The sequence below is a fragment of the Aristolochia californica genome, unplaced genomic scaffold (genome assembly GCF_029961685.1).
Source record: "Aristolochia californica isolate CCGP_79_NKW_82.1479 unplaced genomic scaffold, dmAriCali1.0.hap1 SCAF_11, whole genome shotgun sequence".
Lineage (NCBI taxonomy): Eukaryota > Viridiplantae > Streptophyta > Magnoliopsida > Piperales > Aristolochiaceae > Aristolochia > Aristolochia californica.
The window spans coordinates 32498009-32514403 of record NW_027181782.1 but is presented as its reverse complement, the minus strand read 5'-3'; the positions used below and the strand labels follow the sequence as shown (position 1 = coordinate 32514403).

The 16395-nt window shown below is 39.4% G+C and overlaps 1 protein-coding gene across 2 annotated transcripts in view; it reads right to left on the bottom strand.

Moving 5' to 3' along the window:
- Window positions 1–16395, bottom strand: part of LOC137943985 (3beta-hydroxysteroid-dehydrogenase/decarboxylase) — a 31247-nt gene that overhangs the window by 13609 nt on the left and 1243 nt on the right. Inside the window, exons 2-6 of one of the 2 annotated variants that reach the window (XM_068789461.1) lie at window positions 6581–6850; window positions 5729–5818; window positions 5460–5593; window positions 5166–5336; window positions 129–248 (exon numbers count right to left, since the gene is read on the bottom strand). In XM_068789461.1, coding sequence (XP_068645562.1) covers window positions 129–248; window positions 5166–5336; window positions 5460–5593; window positions 5729–5818; window positions 6581–6809 — 744 coding nt within the window. In that variant the 5' untranslated portion in view covers window positions 6810–6850. The remainder of the gene's footprint in view (window positions 1–128; window positions 249–5165; window positions 5337–5459; window positions 5594–5728; window positions 5819–6580; window positions 6851–16395) is intronic. The other variant, XM_068789462.1, reaches the window with a different exon arrangement.

Below are 16395 nucleotides of genomic sequence, written 5' to 3'. Positions count from 1 at the left end.
TGCTGATTTTTATTAAAACAAAAGCTCAAAAGAGCAATATACAAAGGAGGGAAACCTTCCCAAACAATAAGAGATTGCTGGAAAGTTCCGAATTTTCTACCTTTGAATTATAAATAAAGAACAATTACCTGTCCTGCTGCTTCCTCTGCACCTTCGGAGGCAAGGGCTCGCTCAGCGCATATATGGCCATATGCCACATTTTCAACATAAGTGAAGTCATACATGTTCTTACCATCTCCAATAATGAACTGGTAAAAGAAAAAAAAAGATACAGTAAAAGAAGTTATAATTAGATCAAAGATCAAAACTTGGAGCAAGACAATTGATTTTCCTTCACAGATTAGTCATTATAGAAACATTTTGGTGATTTATACATGACAAACAATGAACAGTAAGAGGTAAATAAAAAGAAAAAATGAGGTGAAAATATTTTTTTTATGTTGACAAGTAAAGTGATCTATGCTACTCCAAAGATTAGCATTTTTGTGGGGCGCTTCAAAAGGAGAAAGTTTGACTGTTGATCACTCAGGTAGTAGAAAATGTCCATTGTAAATTCTGTAATAAGATTTCTAAGTCTAAGGACCAACTTTTTCTTCATTGCCCCTTGGCTTTTGCTATATCAAATGTTCTGGAAAGTTGGCTATAAGTGCTGTGTCCCCATGGCCTTTTCAGACTTTCTTTTTAATTTTCTTAAAAAAGGCCATGTAGATAATTGAAGTAGCAGCAACTGTTTGGGCCCATGAGAAAGGAAAACTCAGAACCTTTGAGAATAGATCCCACTCAAATGACAGGGTTATAGAGTGTATCATCCAATATATGCCATCATTAGTGGGCAAACCCTTTTTTTCAGTACTTGAAAGCACAGTTTTCAAAGGCCAATGGAGGGACATGACTTATTTGACTTCCCCCAAGTATGTTCCTATGACCTAGCAGCTCCCTCCTCCAGAGAGTAAGATTAAATTAAAATCTTGATGGTAAATCGAGGTAACACGAGCTCCTTAGGAGGTGGATGGGTTTTCAAAGACCCCAGTGGTATAGTTATCCATTGTGTACTCTAATACTACAGGCAATACAACTACATTGAAGCTATGCTCCATGCTCATCTTTAAGGGATGAGGAGTTGTATTAGTTTTGCATCTCCTTTGGTTGTAGAGGGAGAGTCTACTAAATTGAATAACTGACACCCTCACCTCACCCTTTTTGTCACTAAGATGAGATTCAAGACTTCATCTACGATTGTTTAGATTAGATGGATTCATTCTTTGCATACTGCGAATTATATTGCGGATCAGTTGGCTCATTTAGGTGTCGCTTTGCAGCACACTATTGAAAGGGATCACTTTTCATATAGATATTTAATCTTTTAGGTATTGTGTGTATTGTTATTATCTTCTGTTTGCTTTTATTTTGGGTGCTAGCTCCTTTGTTGGGCAATGATATATAATATGTATTGTTAAAATGCAAAACAGAGAGGAAATAGAGGAGAAAGAAGAGAGAAAGGATGCTTGATTTATCATCTGTTTGATCCCTACATTATTTATAATGCTTGGGATGTTTTCTTTGACATATGTGCCATTACCTCCTCCCTTAATTGTACTAGGGCGCATGTGCCCAGATCAACCAATCTCCTTGTGGATTATCAAGTTAAATGGGGCTCATCCCTTCAAACTATTGGGAGAGAAGACTTCGAAAAAAAAGAAAGGAATAAGATTTCTTTTTTGAGAAAGACGAGAAGAGAATTTCATTCTAAGGAGAAAGGACAAAGATATATGAAAAGACAACCGGCCTGACAAAAGATCAGTCGAACAACCAAAATGAATCAAAGGTCAAACAGGAACCAGAGTTCAACCCTTGGGAAGATTAACTGAAATTTCAATCCAATAGAGAACCCTGTTCTTTCTTTGAGAAGGACCTTTAGAGATTGAAAACAAGTCAGCAGTAATATTTTTGAGAGAGAGGAAAAAGAAAATTGACTTTTAACAATATAAAAGGGTTGCAATCCCTGTACATGGAAACAGAGCTACTTATTAAGAAGAAAACTTGTTGGACCTGACAGAGAGTTTACAAGGCAAACCAGGCCTGATGCAAAGCTGAGAAGAAGAACAGGAAACGCAAGACCAAGAGCAAGAGTAAAGATGACAAATGGGTTCCAATGCAGGGATGTATATGGAAGAGAAAACCAGAGACCTTCTTCTTCCCTTACTTCCTCTTCTTTGTCTTCTTCTCTTTCTACTCCTCCATCCCAGGATTGATGCTCTGATACCATGTTAAGACGCAAACAACAGAATGGAAATAAGAGAGAAAGAGAAGAGAAAGGTTGGTCAATTTATCATCTGTTCAACCCCTCTTACTTTATCTATAATGGTATATTACAAGGTCTCCTAGCTTAAGTAGAACACTGATATAAGAATCTAACCAAAACAGAAATTACATGAAGTTTATAAATAATAGGACTCTTATTTCATTTAGTATACTCTCCAACATGTATATTCCTCCATTAATGAAACTCTTACCATTTTCAATAACAACAAAACAATAAAGAAATTTAAACTTCCAGTTATTATTGTCCGGTCACTCAGGTGTAACTAAAAGGGCTTTTAAGTCAGGGGAGAGTCTGGTCCCTCCTGCTCCACTGGATTGGCCTGCAATCATGCACTACACGTGACATCCCATCAATGCTCCAAGCTCTATTGGGTGTTGGGTGCCTGGCTGCCAAAAATGGGCAAGATCCTCCTGTCATGCTACCTTGGATTCATTCCCTGGTCTATTTGGAAGGAAAGAAACAGGCGGTGTTTCCATTGTAGGTTCAGAAACGTTGAGGAAGTCTCTAAATCAATTGTTGGCCAGGTCTCTTCTTGGCTTCTCAGAATGAAGGATTTCCAGCACCTCCAATGCCTCTGAAATATTTGATGCCAGGTGGCTCAGATGTCCAGACCATCCAAAGCGCCAAACATGGTTAAATGGGAGCCTCCCCCTACTGGCTTCCTCAAACTCAACATCGATAGCAGTGCCCTTGGATGTCTGGGACCTGTTGGCTTTGGGCGGGGGGGGGTGGACTGTTGAGCTCATTGGTCTGCTCCATTGCCTCACTATTTATCGTGACAGATTCTCCAAACCATTGAGTGTTGAAAGGGACTATAAAGTTGTGATGGACTAGTGCACAAAGCTAAAGAGCCACCTTGGCGGCATTGCGCTACCTAAGTAGAAGAAGAAGTACGAGAGCTTTCCTAAGTTGGCTAGTCATTTGGGGATGGGCCTTGGACCCAACTCAACATTGTATCAGAGCAAGTTCTATGAGTTGATCGAGAGTCAACTCACAAAACCTGCTCTAATACCATGTTAAGTTGGGTCTAAGAATTGAGCGGAGTGTGTTTCAAACTATGACCATTTTAACTAGTGTATGGAGCTTTGCACGGCTAGGAGTGATTTTCTTCTCCCATATTGTGTTTTGTCCAAGTTGGGTCACTATGTCTTTTTCATCCCTAGCTTGAGGGGGAGAAGTAGAAGAAGAAGTACAAGAAAGAGGTATTTTGTTCCACATGTTGTGGTAATTTTTATGTGACCAAAATATTCAAGAAAGTTAAAGTTTTTTGCTGTTGCTCGAACCTCTCTTGTAGTCTGACCTTTGCTGCTTCAAATATCAATTTCTCTTTGTAGAAAACTTTGATTGCCAAAATTCGTTTTGTGTTAGAAAGTAGACTCGAATATCTTTCCGTAAATATATAAATTGTAATATTAAAATCTCAGTATGGAGGTGTGAACGCCATGAAAACAACGGGTATTAGAACTTAAAAGAGAAAAAAAATATAGAATACTAACCTAAACTACTTGATATGATAGATTAGAAAAGGATCACATTATCTCTGTGGGTTGATCGACTCAACTCACAGAACCTACTCTAATACCATGTAAAGTTGGGTCCAAGGTCCATCCTAAAATGACTAGCCAACTTAGGAAGCCTCCTTTCCAACTAATAAACTCAAGATCTTTGTACTCACTAGTCCATGTGAAACTATTCCTTAATAGTACCATTTCCTCCAGCCTATGTTGTAGTTGGAATCACATTCCCCGTTCAGAAAATTCCCTTGCTGATGGCCAAGCCAAAACGGAAATCTCCCTTTAATCCCGTCTTGTAACAGGAGAGTTTCCTTAACTTGTATTCCTCCTTTTTAATAATATTCACACCTTTTTTTTTAAAGTTGAGGGTATTCCTATCTAATAATTGTAATTCAACTAATTAATGCAATAAAATAAGGGGTCAAACTTTGACCCCTAATCCAGTTTAAGTAAATATTCTCTCTTGTTCCCCTTCAATAAGATAAATCAATGATCGAATTTTGACCCTGAATCCAATTCACGAAAGGTCTCTCCTGTTCTCTTATTGTTTCCGATATTCTTCATTGCTTTTTGTTAAGAATGGTCCCATATAGATCCAGAACAAAAAAAAAAAAAAAAGTTGTGCTTGTTACATGGAAAGTTACCTCCTAACTTGGGCAAGTTATTTAGGGATGGACTTGGGTCCAACATTAACATGGTATCAAAGTGGATGCTTGAACATGGGCTTCCATCCAAAACTATCCATGTATAGGAGTCATAAAAAGTGCCCACACATGAGAGTAAGTGTTAAAATAGTCCTATACGAATCCAGGATTAAAAAATCTTGTGTTTATTACTAAGGAAGAGGACTCCTAACTATTATTAGTCATTTTGGGATGGGCCTAGACTCAACTTTAACACTTTCATCTTTTACAAACTATTCCCCAAAGGATTTTCTTTCGTATTTTTGAAGGTATTCTAGAACTATATAGACAACCTTGCAATTTTTTTTTCTCCCCTGAAGCATCATTAGAATAGTGGTGATCTTGGTTTTTTCTATCAATATTAGTGTTGCATTCAGTACCAGAAAATGTGTCAAGCTTTACATGATAAATATTAGATATACAAAACAAATAGTGGTCGATACAATTGGCAATCAGCTCTAGAGCTACATCAATTAATAGAAAGTAGAAACTTTAAAAAATATTAAAATTTAAAAAAAATCATACAACTGTAGAACTTGCAAAAGACGCTATGATTGGAGGAGAAAAAACTTCAAAGTCGAAATTAGCTACTAAAAGAACTGTACAAATGAAAAGTGGATGAAGTAATTTAAAAAATGTACTCACCTTAGACTTCCCAGCCCTAGCAGCAGCTACTAAAGATGGCACCATCAACCTATCTCCAGGACCAAAGATGCTACTAGGACGTATACTACACGTTAAAAGCCCATTTCTACCATTAGCCTTGATGACCAGTGCCTCTGCTTCAGCTTTAGTTTCTGAGTAGGAATCATTATGCTATCATCCAAAAAGAAGAAAAAGGTGTCAAGAAAGTGCCAAATTCAAAGCACAAAATGATATTTTTCTTTTTTCTTCAATGCTCACAACAATGTTAACTTGACAGCATAAGCAATCAATTACCTTCTTTGGGTATGGCATGGACTCATCTCCATTATATATTCCATGAACCCCATCAAACACCACACTAGGAGAACTGGTGTAGATAAGTCTCTTCACTTTGCACTCAATGCATGCATCAATAACATTTTTTGTCCCTGCAAAATGAAGTATTGAAACACATGAAAATGAGAGACAGCAACTCATCCTAAATATGTCACCATTTGCCATCTTCTACAATGATATGGGAATTGAAATGGGACTAGTTTCTTTACGAGCCCTGATGCTTTTACCTTCAACATTTACTGAATAATGCAGATGGTAATTGTTGATAGAAGAATCAGGAGCTGCCATGTGGAAGACCACCTCTGCTCCTTGAAATGCTGCAGAAAAAAGGATATAAAAACATACATAAACCATGAAAACAATATACATAAGGAGCATATAATTCAGTGATTGGCTCAATCAAGCTGACTTTAGCTTTTGAAAGTTCAGTTGAAACCATCCAACTTCACACAATAAACTTACCCAAGTCCCCTCTCAGTAGCTCTGTTACATGAGCTAACTTCATTGAACTAACTTCATTGAGCTAACTCCAGTGGCTAGAATAAGGGCAAATTTTGTCAAAGTCTTGGAGTACAAAACAACTTGGTTCAATAAGAAATATAGTCTACTATAATATTATGAAGAGTGTGTGTCATGTTGAAGTATCTGACTAACTGCAACGAAAACTGGAATCATTCATGGCCAGATTCTCACATCCACCACCTTTTAAATGATCTTTCAAAAGTAACTGGGACATGTCAAGTACAAAAAGAGCTTGAATATATTTTAGAAGATTTTCACAACTGATAAGGTACCTACTTTTCTCTTTTTACTTTTCAGAAGCTACCAAAAGCACATCAGAAATGGACAAAGAGAAGTGCCATATCAGCAGAAATATCAACTATATTTTATGTTGGACATGACCAACCTAGAAATTAAATTTCATCATTAAACAACAGATACACATCAATCATCTCCAATTACCCTTTAAAAACTTAATATTCCTCTGAATATGGAGAAAAGCAAGTAAAAATCTCTATCCCAAGATTTTTAAGAGAGGAAAAAAAGAAAATGGAAGACAGAGCACTTGATCTTGCTACCTTTTACCACTTGAATCTTATTTCGAAGATCTGTAGACACATATTGAGCTTGGCCAGATTTAAGAGCATCACCAAGGATGGCATCCTCCTCGTGAGGATCAAGTTTGATTGTGGAGCCCAAGTCAGCTATTCTAACAAACCATTTCTGTGACCTGATAAGCATTTCAACCAAGTGACGTGCAGCAAAACCCCTTCCTCCTGTCACAACACACCATTTCTCTTCTTCCATCTGTGTTTTGTCAAAACCTTGCTATTCCCCTGCTATCAAAACTGGTAACAGAAAGTCAGAATGTTTCCCAAATGCCTACTAATTAAAATTGAGTTCACATCTTCTATTCAAGTTGTCTATGCTACATCCCCAAAGTGATGACAAGTATAAAAAATAACTAAGAGAAATTATTCAAAACTGAGTCCACAACCTCAATTCAAATTGTCAACGGTACATTCCCAAAGTGATATAAAAAAACAAAGAATAACTCTCAAACTTTATACCCCCAGAGAAGAGGAGTTCACATATCACCAAAAAAATTGCAAGTAACCAGTGAAACAAATTAATTTGATACTCGTCTTTGTTAAAGTTATGCTTCTTCCTCTCAAAATGACTAGCTAAAGTTATGAGGCCTCTTCGTAACTAATAAGCCTAAAGATCTTTTCAAACCCAAACCAAAGCTGGACTATTCTCCCCCACAAAACAACTCTGACTCTTTGACAACTAGTATTGAGACGTCAAGCACAAGTACTACTGTAGACAAGTGGACTATCCTTCATATCCAGCCTAAATAGACAGGCGGTTCAAGATTTTTTTATTTTATTTTTTTGCGAATAGCCAGTTCAAGATATTGAAAACATACATATACTATTTTTTTTCAAATAAAAAACAAATATGGAAACCACACAAAACAACAAAACATAGATTTGAGTTGACTCTGACAACATGTTAGAGTTAGGCCATGCCAAATCCAGAAACCCTATGGACGCCAAGAATCCAGCAGCAGCAACCCCCCCACAAAAAAAAAATCCCCTCAACACCAAACAGCCTACAACTCTAATTCAGAATCATTCACACCAAACACCAGAGAAACCTGGCTAAAAGAAGCTCCTAACCAAAATCCCAATAAAAGCCAACCTCCTACCAACCCATTCCCCCCACGTATCAGCAAATTACAACCTATAAGCAAAAAGGTAGAGAAAAACCACGGAAATTCCAATAGGGTGAATCCAGCCATCAAACGATATATCCTGTGGATGTTGAAACTGGGAGAATTCATTCCCCCCTCAAGGAGAGTGATCCAAACAACTTGTGGCTGAGCTCCAATAAAAAAAAAACACAAATATGACACGGAGACCCGGACCCAGATGATGGAGCTAGCAAAAATTGTGGGAGTTGTCTATAAAGGCAAATTGCCTTGTGACAAAGAGGATGAAGGAGGAAAATAAAAAAAAGGAGGAAGAAATGATCATTACATCTTGGAATGTAAGAGGAGGATCCTGCCAAAAAAAACACCATCCGAACCATTCTAGCTTCCAACAAATCTTCCATAATCATTCTCTAGGAAACAAAAGCCCAAAACATGCAAGACTCAATTGCACGGGACCTCTAGAACTGCAAAAGCCTGGAGTGGACAGCTATCAATTTTGTAGGCCATTCTAGAGGCATCCTCATCCTATGGGATTCCAATTCAATTGAAGTGTTGGATGCTGAATTCGAGACATTCACAACTGGGCTGAAGCTCCTTGAACATGATTCTAGCAACAATTGGTGCTTGGTTGGAGTATATGGGCCAATTAAATATAGAGAAAATGTCAGGTTATGGGACAAGTTGTTGAGCATCACTGAACAGTGACCATTACCCTCTAGGTATATCTGACTCTACGACTGCAGAGTTACATGGCCTCCTCTTCGATCTCCGCGTCTTCAGAGATAAATGCAGTGGACCTTTTCATATCGAAGGTGACTCAAAAGTGGTGGTTATAAGATGGTGTGAGAGTGCATCCTCTCCCCCGTGGAGGCATTGGGATACCTTTAGGGAAATTTTAGAAATTACCTCAATTGTTTCTTGTATTTGGATTCACATTTCAAGATCCGCTAATTCGGTAGCAGATGCGCTTGCCAGGCAGGGAGCTACCCTAAAATCGCTGGTTGTAAGGGACATGCTCCTCCAAATTTTGTAATTTCTCTCGTTTTATTAATACATCTTTTTCATAAAAAAAAAAAAAAAAAAAGTGACCATTACCCTTGCTGATAACTAGGGACTTGAATGCCATTAGGTACTATAACAGAGATCCCCCTGCCACTAGAAACACGTCATCCATTCGAGGCTTCATGGGATTTCATTGGCAATTGTGAACTTGAAGAAAATAAACCTTTTGGAAAAGCCTTTACAAGGTCAGATGGACAACTAACCAACACTACCAAGGATTGGATGCCTCTCTATGAAGAGACCACTGGGAGAGTACTAAACAAGGCAGGATCAGATCTCTAACCTATTCAATTGGACACTGAGTTCAGGAAATAAGGAGCCAAACCATTTTGCTTCAAAGATATATGGTCAATGGAGAAGAATTTTGACCAACAGATTGACACTTGGTCGAAGGAGATGCAAGTAGAAGGGGTGTCGGGAAGGAAACTCTCGGTAAAACTCAAACAATTGAAGTTCAAGCTGAAAATCTGGTCAAAGGATCGCCATGCTACAACCTCCGCCCAAAAGGAGGCCCCCCTATCCCAAATTGCAATCCTTGCGAAGTTGCGAAACACAGGTCACTCTCAACCTATAAATTCTTCACTCGTATCTTTCTCACATCAAGTTCAATCAATATCTCAAAGCGAACGAGTACAGTGGAAGCAAAGAGCATGGTTGAAATAGTTGGCTTAAGGAGATGGTAACACAAAAAATTTCCACACTATAGCCTCAACCAAGAGGAAGGCCAACCAAGTTACCTTGTTGTGCATTAGCAACGTGATAACCTTGGATAAAGCCTCCATAACTAATGTCATCTTAAGTTTTGCATCTCTTTACAAAGAGGAATGTGAAGAGAGACCTACAATGTGAAACCTACGGCAGAAAAACATTCCCCTAGTGTCCCCCCCCCCCCAACTCTTCTTGAGATACCTCTCTAAGAAATAACTCAAAAATTGAAAGAAATATCAAACAACTGAGCTCCTAGCCCAGATGGATTCAACGGAAAATTCTACAAAAATTGATGGCCTACATTGAAATCAGACATCATATGAATGGTGAAAAGTTTCTACCACAAGGGGATTAAATGTAAAGCTATGGGAGCCTCATTCATTGCCTCATCCCTAAGATTATATGTGTTAACTTTCAGCATCCCAACCATCATTGAAGCAGACTCGATAAATGTAATTTTTTTTCTTTAAATGATGCTGATCGACAAATGTAATTAGTCGGCCATAAAAAAGCAGCCCCCCTTGGAGATTTGCAGCATTTGAGATTCAAGACTTATCAACAAACAGGTATCTTCAATGGGCACATATACAGTGTGACGCTAGTTCAAACTCAGATCTCTAGCAAAAAAGAAGGGGTCTTCTGGGGTCATCTTGTCAATGGGAATACCCTCCCTTTGTATCTTTTATGTTGTATCTTTAGCTCACCTATAAAAGAGATTGCAATTCTTAAAAAACAAAACTGAAATATTTATTTCTCATCAATTTTTCTGATTCTTATGGTTCACTTTAATATAGATTCTAGAAAAAAAATTAACAGTGTTCATGTAACTTATGGGGTCTATTAAAGGTAAACTTTTTTGTGATTCAATTTTTGTGCAACAAATTTATAGAAAAGATTTAGGAAAGAAAGAAGGCAAATTTAATTTGAATGATTAGTTGTTACAACTAATGTTAAAAAACCTAACGCAGTCACCAATCCAGTGAGATCTGGTCCAATCAAACCAATCTAATCCCACCCCACCCCAAACCAGTCTCTCTATCGAACAAAGAGATTGGGGAGGAGGGGGGCTCTGTCCCCCACACTCCTCATTCCTTTCTTCAGAAAGGGGGAGGGCTACCACCTTCCCACCACATGCCATTAGGGAGGGCGCGAGTCCCTCCTCCGCTTCCTCCCCCTCAACTGCATGCAAGTGGAAGCCCCATCTGCAAGTCGAAGGGGGGAGGGACAAACTAGTCTTTTTCAGTTTGCTATTTGAATCAAAAAAACCAATCAGGTTAGCCAACTTCCACTCTCCCCCAGTATTTCTCTCCTACAGCCCAAACAAGAGGTTGGGTCCAGTTCAACCCAACTCAATTCACCAATCCAGTCCAAGTTCGATGACAGTGGTTACAAGTAAAGTTTTTGCAACAAATACTATATTGACTCTACTGAATCTGATTAGATGACCTTAACTCTTCCTGCTATGTTTGTTGATTTTGAGTTCAAGAATAGTTGCAGGACTTCAAGTCTTGGTTCTCCATTGCCTTTAATATTACCTCATGATTTCTCCTCGTCCTCTTTTGTAGAGTTTTCAAATAGCCATTGTGAAGGGAGAACATGGGCGATCAGTTACAAATTCAAAGGTCATGAAGATATGAAAATTATCTTGTCCCTTGGTTGTCTCTTGAGTGGGTAGGTCGAGCCAGGTTAGGTCAAGCGAGTAGGAGGCTTCTTGCATCAGCTCAATGGCAGGCTTTTATTGTATACTTGGGCAATGCTTAGGCCACCTGTCCATTGGACTTTTCAAAGCCTATTGTTGGGGGTAGCACTGAGTGGAGCCAAGCTCAAGCTCGGCTCAACTTCTAGGACAAGGCTCAGCTTGGGTTGAGCATTTTTCAGCAACCTCAAGCTCAAGACTTTGCTCAAACTCACACAACACAAGCAGAGTTAATACTGACAGATTAATTTGTCCTTTTATTATGCTGCTGATCACATAGTATAATGGACATTATTACGAATTCTTAAGAAAACACTCAAAAAGGCCTTAACAAGATCCTGAAACTCATAAAAACTACAAGCAATAAATTGCTGACAGCAAGATGACATGTGACCAACTATACGCAACCCTCAATAAAACCAACTCCTGGAACTATCAATTTTGAGAAAATCCCATTACATCTAAAGACTTAAACCGAGGCGGATAATATAAGGATACAAATAATTCATGAGAAATGCAATAAAAGCAGAAATGGAACCATTTATAATCTGCCCAAACTTCTATATTTGCAGATAAGTCGAGAAAAGTAACTAAACTTTTTAATAGGAGCCTCTTGCCTGATCTGTTTGCTCAAATGAAACAACAATGGTATGCAGTTTTCACGACAATGGACCAGACGACCTTACTTAAGAACAAGAGAGCATTTTTTTTCTGAATATGACATAAATTTGATTACTCAAAAAACAAGGTCAGCTGCAGACAATTAAAGTAAAAAAGTAACGATCTCGCAAAGTACTAAATAAACACACTTATAATAGCTCAACTAATGCACAGAAAACTGATTCTTCTACAAACGATTAAAGTGAACAAAGAAAGTACCATTTCACAAGAACTGAACGAACCCACTGATAATGGCTATATGAAGGCACACAATTGTGTCTTTTACGAAACAATTAAATTAAAAAAACAATAACTTTGCAAAAAACTTTATGAACCCACCGATAAATTCGATGAATGCATGGGACCTAAGTCTTTTGCAGACGATTAAAGTGAAAAACAATGGCTTCGCCCAGAATTGAAAGCTGATATCTTTAACAGGCCCAAAAGAATGAGGAGAAAGGTAGAATGAAGTCGGGAATAACCTGAAAGTGTTTGTTTGCGTTGCCATTTCGATCACAATAAAAGTATAAAAGAAACTGTTTCACAGAGAACTGGGTGCTGATTCCTTAAAAATGCTCAAACCAATGAGGAGAAACAGAATTAAAAATGGGGAATGTAAAAGAATAATAAAGATGGATAGATATGTTTTCCTCACTTGATTCTGGAGGATTACATGCAGTTGTATTTATAGATGTTTTGTAGATAAAATAAATCTGTTACATGTATTTGAAAGAATTGAAATTTGAATAGATTTGTTATATCCTGGATTGGCTTTCGTGATCTTCATCTTCATCTGTTGATTTTGCTTTATCTGGTTGTTAAGATTCAGTTGTGTCATTACGCCCCCTCAATCGCAATGGGAGCTCGTGTACATTGAGATTGTCTCGAAGTTGAAAAAAACGTGCAGTTGGAAGCGCTTTGGTGAATGAGTCAGCTATTTGATCTATGCTGGATATGAACCGAACCTGTAGTTGACATTGTACAACCTGATCGCGCACAAAGTGAATGTCCAGTTCGATGTGCTTGGTGCGGGAGTGATAGAGAGGGTTGGTTGTGAGATATATGGCCCCTATATTATCGCACCAGAGTGTAGATGTACTTTGACTTGAGATGCCGAGTTCAGTGAGAAGAGAGCGGAGCCACATAATTTCTGCAGTGGTATTAGCAATGGCACGATATTCTGCTTCAGTACTTGATCATGATACCGTTGGTTGTTTGCGGGAGCTCCAAGAAATTAAATTAGAACCAAGATATACACAATAACCACTTACAGACCGTCTGTCATTGGGACAACCAGCCCAGTCGGCATCAGAGAAAGCATGTATTGCGGTGGATGAGTTGCGGCGGATGAGAATGCCGTGGTGAATAGTTTGCTAAATGTATCAAAGAATTCTTTTAACAAAGGTCCAATGGTCTGTCGTGGGACACTGCATGAACTAGCATACTTGGCTGACTGCAAATGTGAGGTCGGATCTTGTAAAAGAGAGATACTGGAGGGAGCCAATGGTGTTGCGATAAAGAATTGGATCATTGAAAGGATCACCTTTGAAGATTGATAAGTTGGCTGTTGTGGACATGGGGGAGTTCACCGGCTTAGCTTGTAGCATATTGGTTTTCTTGAGCAGGTCAAAAATATATTTTTGTTGTGAGAGGAAAAGTCCTCGATCATCCTATAGGGCCTCAATACCCAAAAAATAGTGAAGCGGTCCAAGATCTTTTAGGGCAAAATCTTTCTGAAGATTGAGGATGATTGAGTGTAAAAAAGAATGGTGAGGTCCAGTTATGATGATGTCATCAACGTATATGAGTAAGAAGAGGACATAAGTTTTGACCTGAAAATGAATAAAGAGGTATCGGCCTTGGAGGCAGTAAAACCCATTTCTACTAGTGTATCGCTGAGTCATGAGAACCAGGCGTGGGGTGCTTGTTTGAGTCCATAAAGAGATTTTTGGAGATGACACACAAACTCAAGACTTGATGGATCGGTGAATCTGGGAAGTTGGGACATGTAAATGGTTTCTTGAAGGTTTCCATGTAAAAAGGCATTTTTGACATCTAGTTGTCGAATGGACCAACTGTGTGATATTGCAAAAGAGAGAACAGTGTGAATGGTCGTGGCCTTGACCACTCGACTGAAGGTAGCATCATAGTCAATACCTGGTAATTGATGAAAGCCTTTTGTAACGAGATGGGCTTTGTAGCGGTCGATGGACCCATTGGCCCGTTTCTTGATTCGGTAAACCCACTTACAGCCCATGAGGTTTATGTTGGGCTTTAGAGGAACTAGAACCCATGTGCCATTATCGATGAGGGCCTAAAATTCCTCAATCATGGCCTGTCTCCAATGTGGGCTTTTTGAGGCAGTAGACAATGAAGTAGGCTCAATTTCCTGGGTTTCAGTGATTAAGGCCCGTGGAGGGGGAGTCATATCTGGTGGGAGACTTTTGGGCTTGTGTATATTATTTTTGGATCTTGTGATCATGGGATGTGAGTTCTGATTTTGAAAATGGGGTTCGGGTTGGAAGTTTGGGCGGGTCAGTAGGTCGGGTTGCGACGGGGGGTTATGTTGCGACGGCGACGAGGGGTGGGTTTGTAACGGGAGGGCAGTTTCCGACGGGGGTTTATGAGGCGATGGAGGGTGATTTTGTGACGGGTTAGATTCCGAAATACAGAGGGACAAGGGCAGTGGTGTGAGAGGGTTCAGGGACGCGGGAGAGGGAGAAGTTGTTTGCTGAAAGGGGAAATGAGTTTCATCGAAGATTACATGCTTGGAGATAAAGATGCGGCCTGTTGAATGTTGCAGGCACCGATATCCTCGATGATTGGGGTTGTAGCCAAGGAAGACATAGAGATCGGAGCGGTAATCCATTTTGTGAGAGTTATATGGACGAAGATAGGGCCAACTGGCACATCCGAAGGTACGGTGGAAGGTATGGTCAGGAGGTTGTTTGAAGAGGAGTTCAAGTGGAGTTTTGTGTTGAATGACGGGAGAGGGGAGGCGATTTATGACGTAGGTGGCAATGGTGAAAGCATCATCCCAATATCGATGGGGAACAGACGCAGAGGCCATGAGGGTGAGACCCGTTTCGACGACGTGGCGATGACGATGCTCGACAGTACCATTCTGTTGGTGAGTGTGTGGACAGGATAGACGATGGATGATGCCAGAGGTGGGGAAATGTGATTTTAAAGCCTAAAATTCACCTCCAAAATCAGTTTGCACGCTTTTGATTTTACAGTCAAAGTAGCGTACGATTTGATGTTGGAAATTGACAAAGGTATGTGCAACTTTTAATTTTGCAGTGATAGCAAAAAGCCAAATGAATTTAGAGAAATCATCAATGATGCTTAAGTAATAGAAATTTCCATGAAAAGACTCGGTGGATGAGGGCCTCATACATCCATAAATAACAACTCAAAAGGAGTAGAGGACCTAGATGTGGTAAATGAAAAGGTAATTTATGAATTTTCCCTAATTGACAAGCATGACAAACTAAAAAACTTTTATCACTGGTGACTGCTAGATGATGCTTTGAGAGGATTTCTTTCACTGTGAGTAAAGCAGGGTGGGCGAAGCGTGCATGCCATTGTGAAACCGAGACTCTTTCGCCAATGTAAGAAGTTGGACTGATGGAGGGAGATGGGAGAGTATGCAGTGGATAAAGACCATTTTTACTCGGTCCGTGGAAGAGGATAGCTCCCGAGGATGGATCCTTAACACAAAAAAAGGATGGGTGAAATTCAAAATAAACATTATTATCGTTTGTGAATTGAGAAACTGACAATAAGTTCTTTTTCATTTTAGAAGCATGCAAGATTTTGTTTAGAACGAAAGATTTTGAAGCTGAATGAAGAAGAGAAGAGCCAATGTGAAGGATTTTCAAACCTTAACCATTGCCCACTTGAATTTGATCTAATCCAGAGTAGGGGTCTGCATTGAGGGAAAGGTTGTGGAGATTGGAGGTAATGTGATTTGTGGCACCAGTGTCAGGGTACCAGTTTTGATCATATTTGAGTGCAGGAGAGAGTAGGAGGTGTGTGTAATTGAGCTATGTTTGCTTGAGTATTGGGTGTGGAGGGAGGTTGGAATTGTTGGTCGAACCTATACCAACAAGTAGTAGCTGTATAGCCAACTTTGGAGCAGATTTGGCATTGAGGTCTGGTGGAATGGGACACTTGGTGAGGTGAGGTATTTTGGAAACCATGCCCCCTGCCTCTGAACCGATTTCCAGAGTGAGAAGCACCTCTATTTGAAGGGGAACCATGATGACCTCGACCATGGTAGGAGGTGGCAATCTTGGCTGAGGGTAAGGGGAATTCATTGAAAGTATGTTGTTGTTCAAGGCGATTTTCATAAGTGAACAGGTAACCATATAGGTCATCAAGAGAGATGGGATCTAATCTGGTGGTGATAGAGGTAACAAGGGAGTCATATAAGGAAGGAAGACCAGCAAGAAGATATGAGGTGATTTCTGAGGGGCTTAGGGGATGACTAATGGCAGAGAGTGTATCTGAAAGTTGTTTTACTTTGGTGAAGTAAGCAATGATTG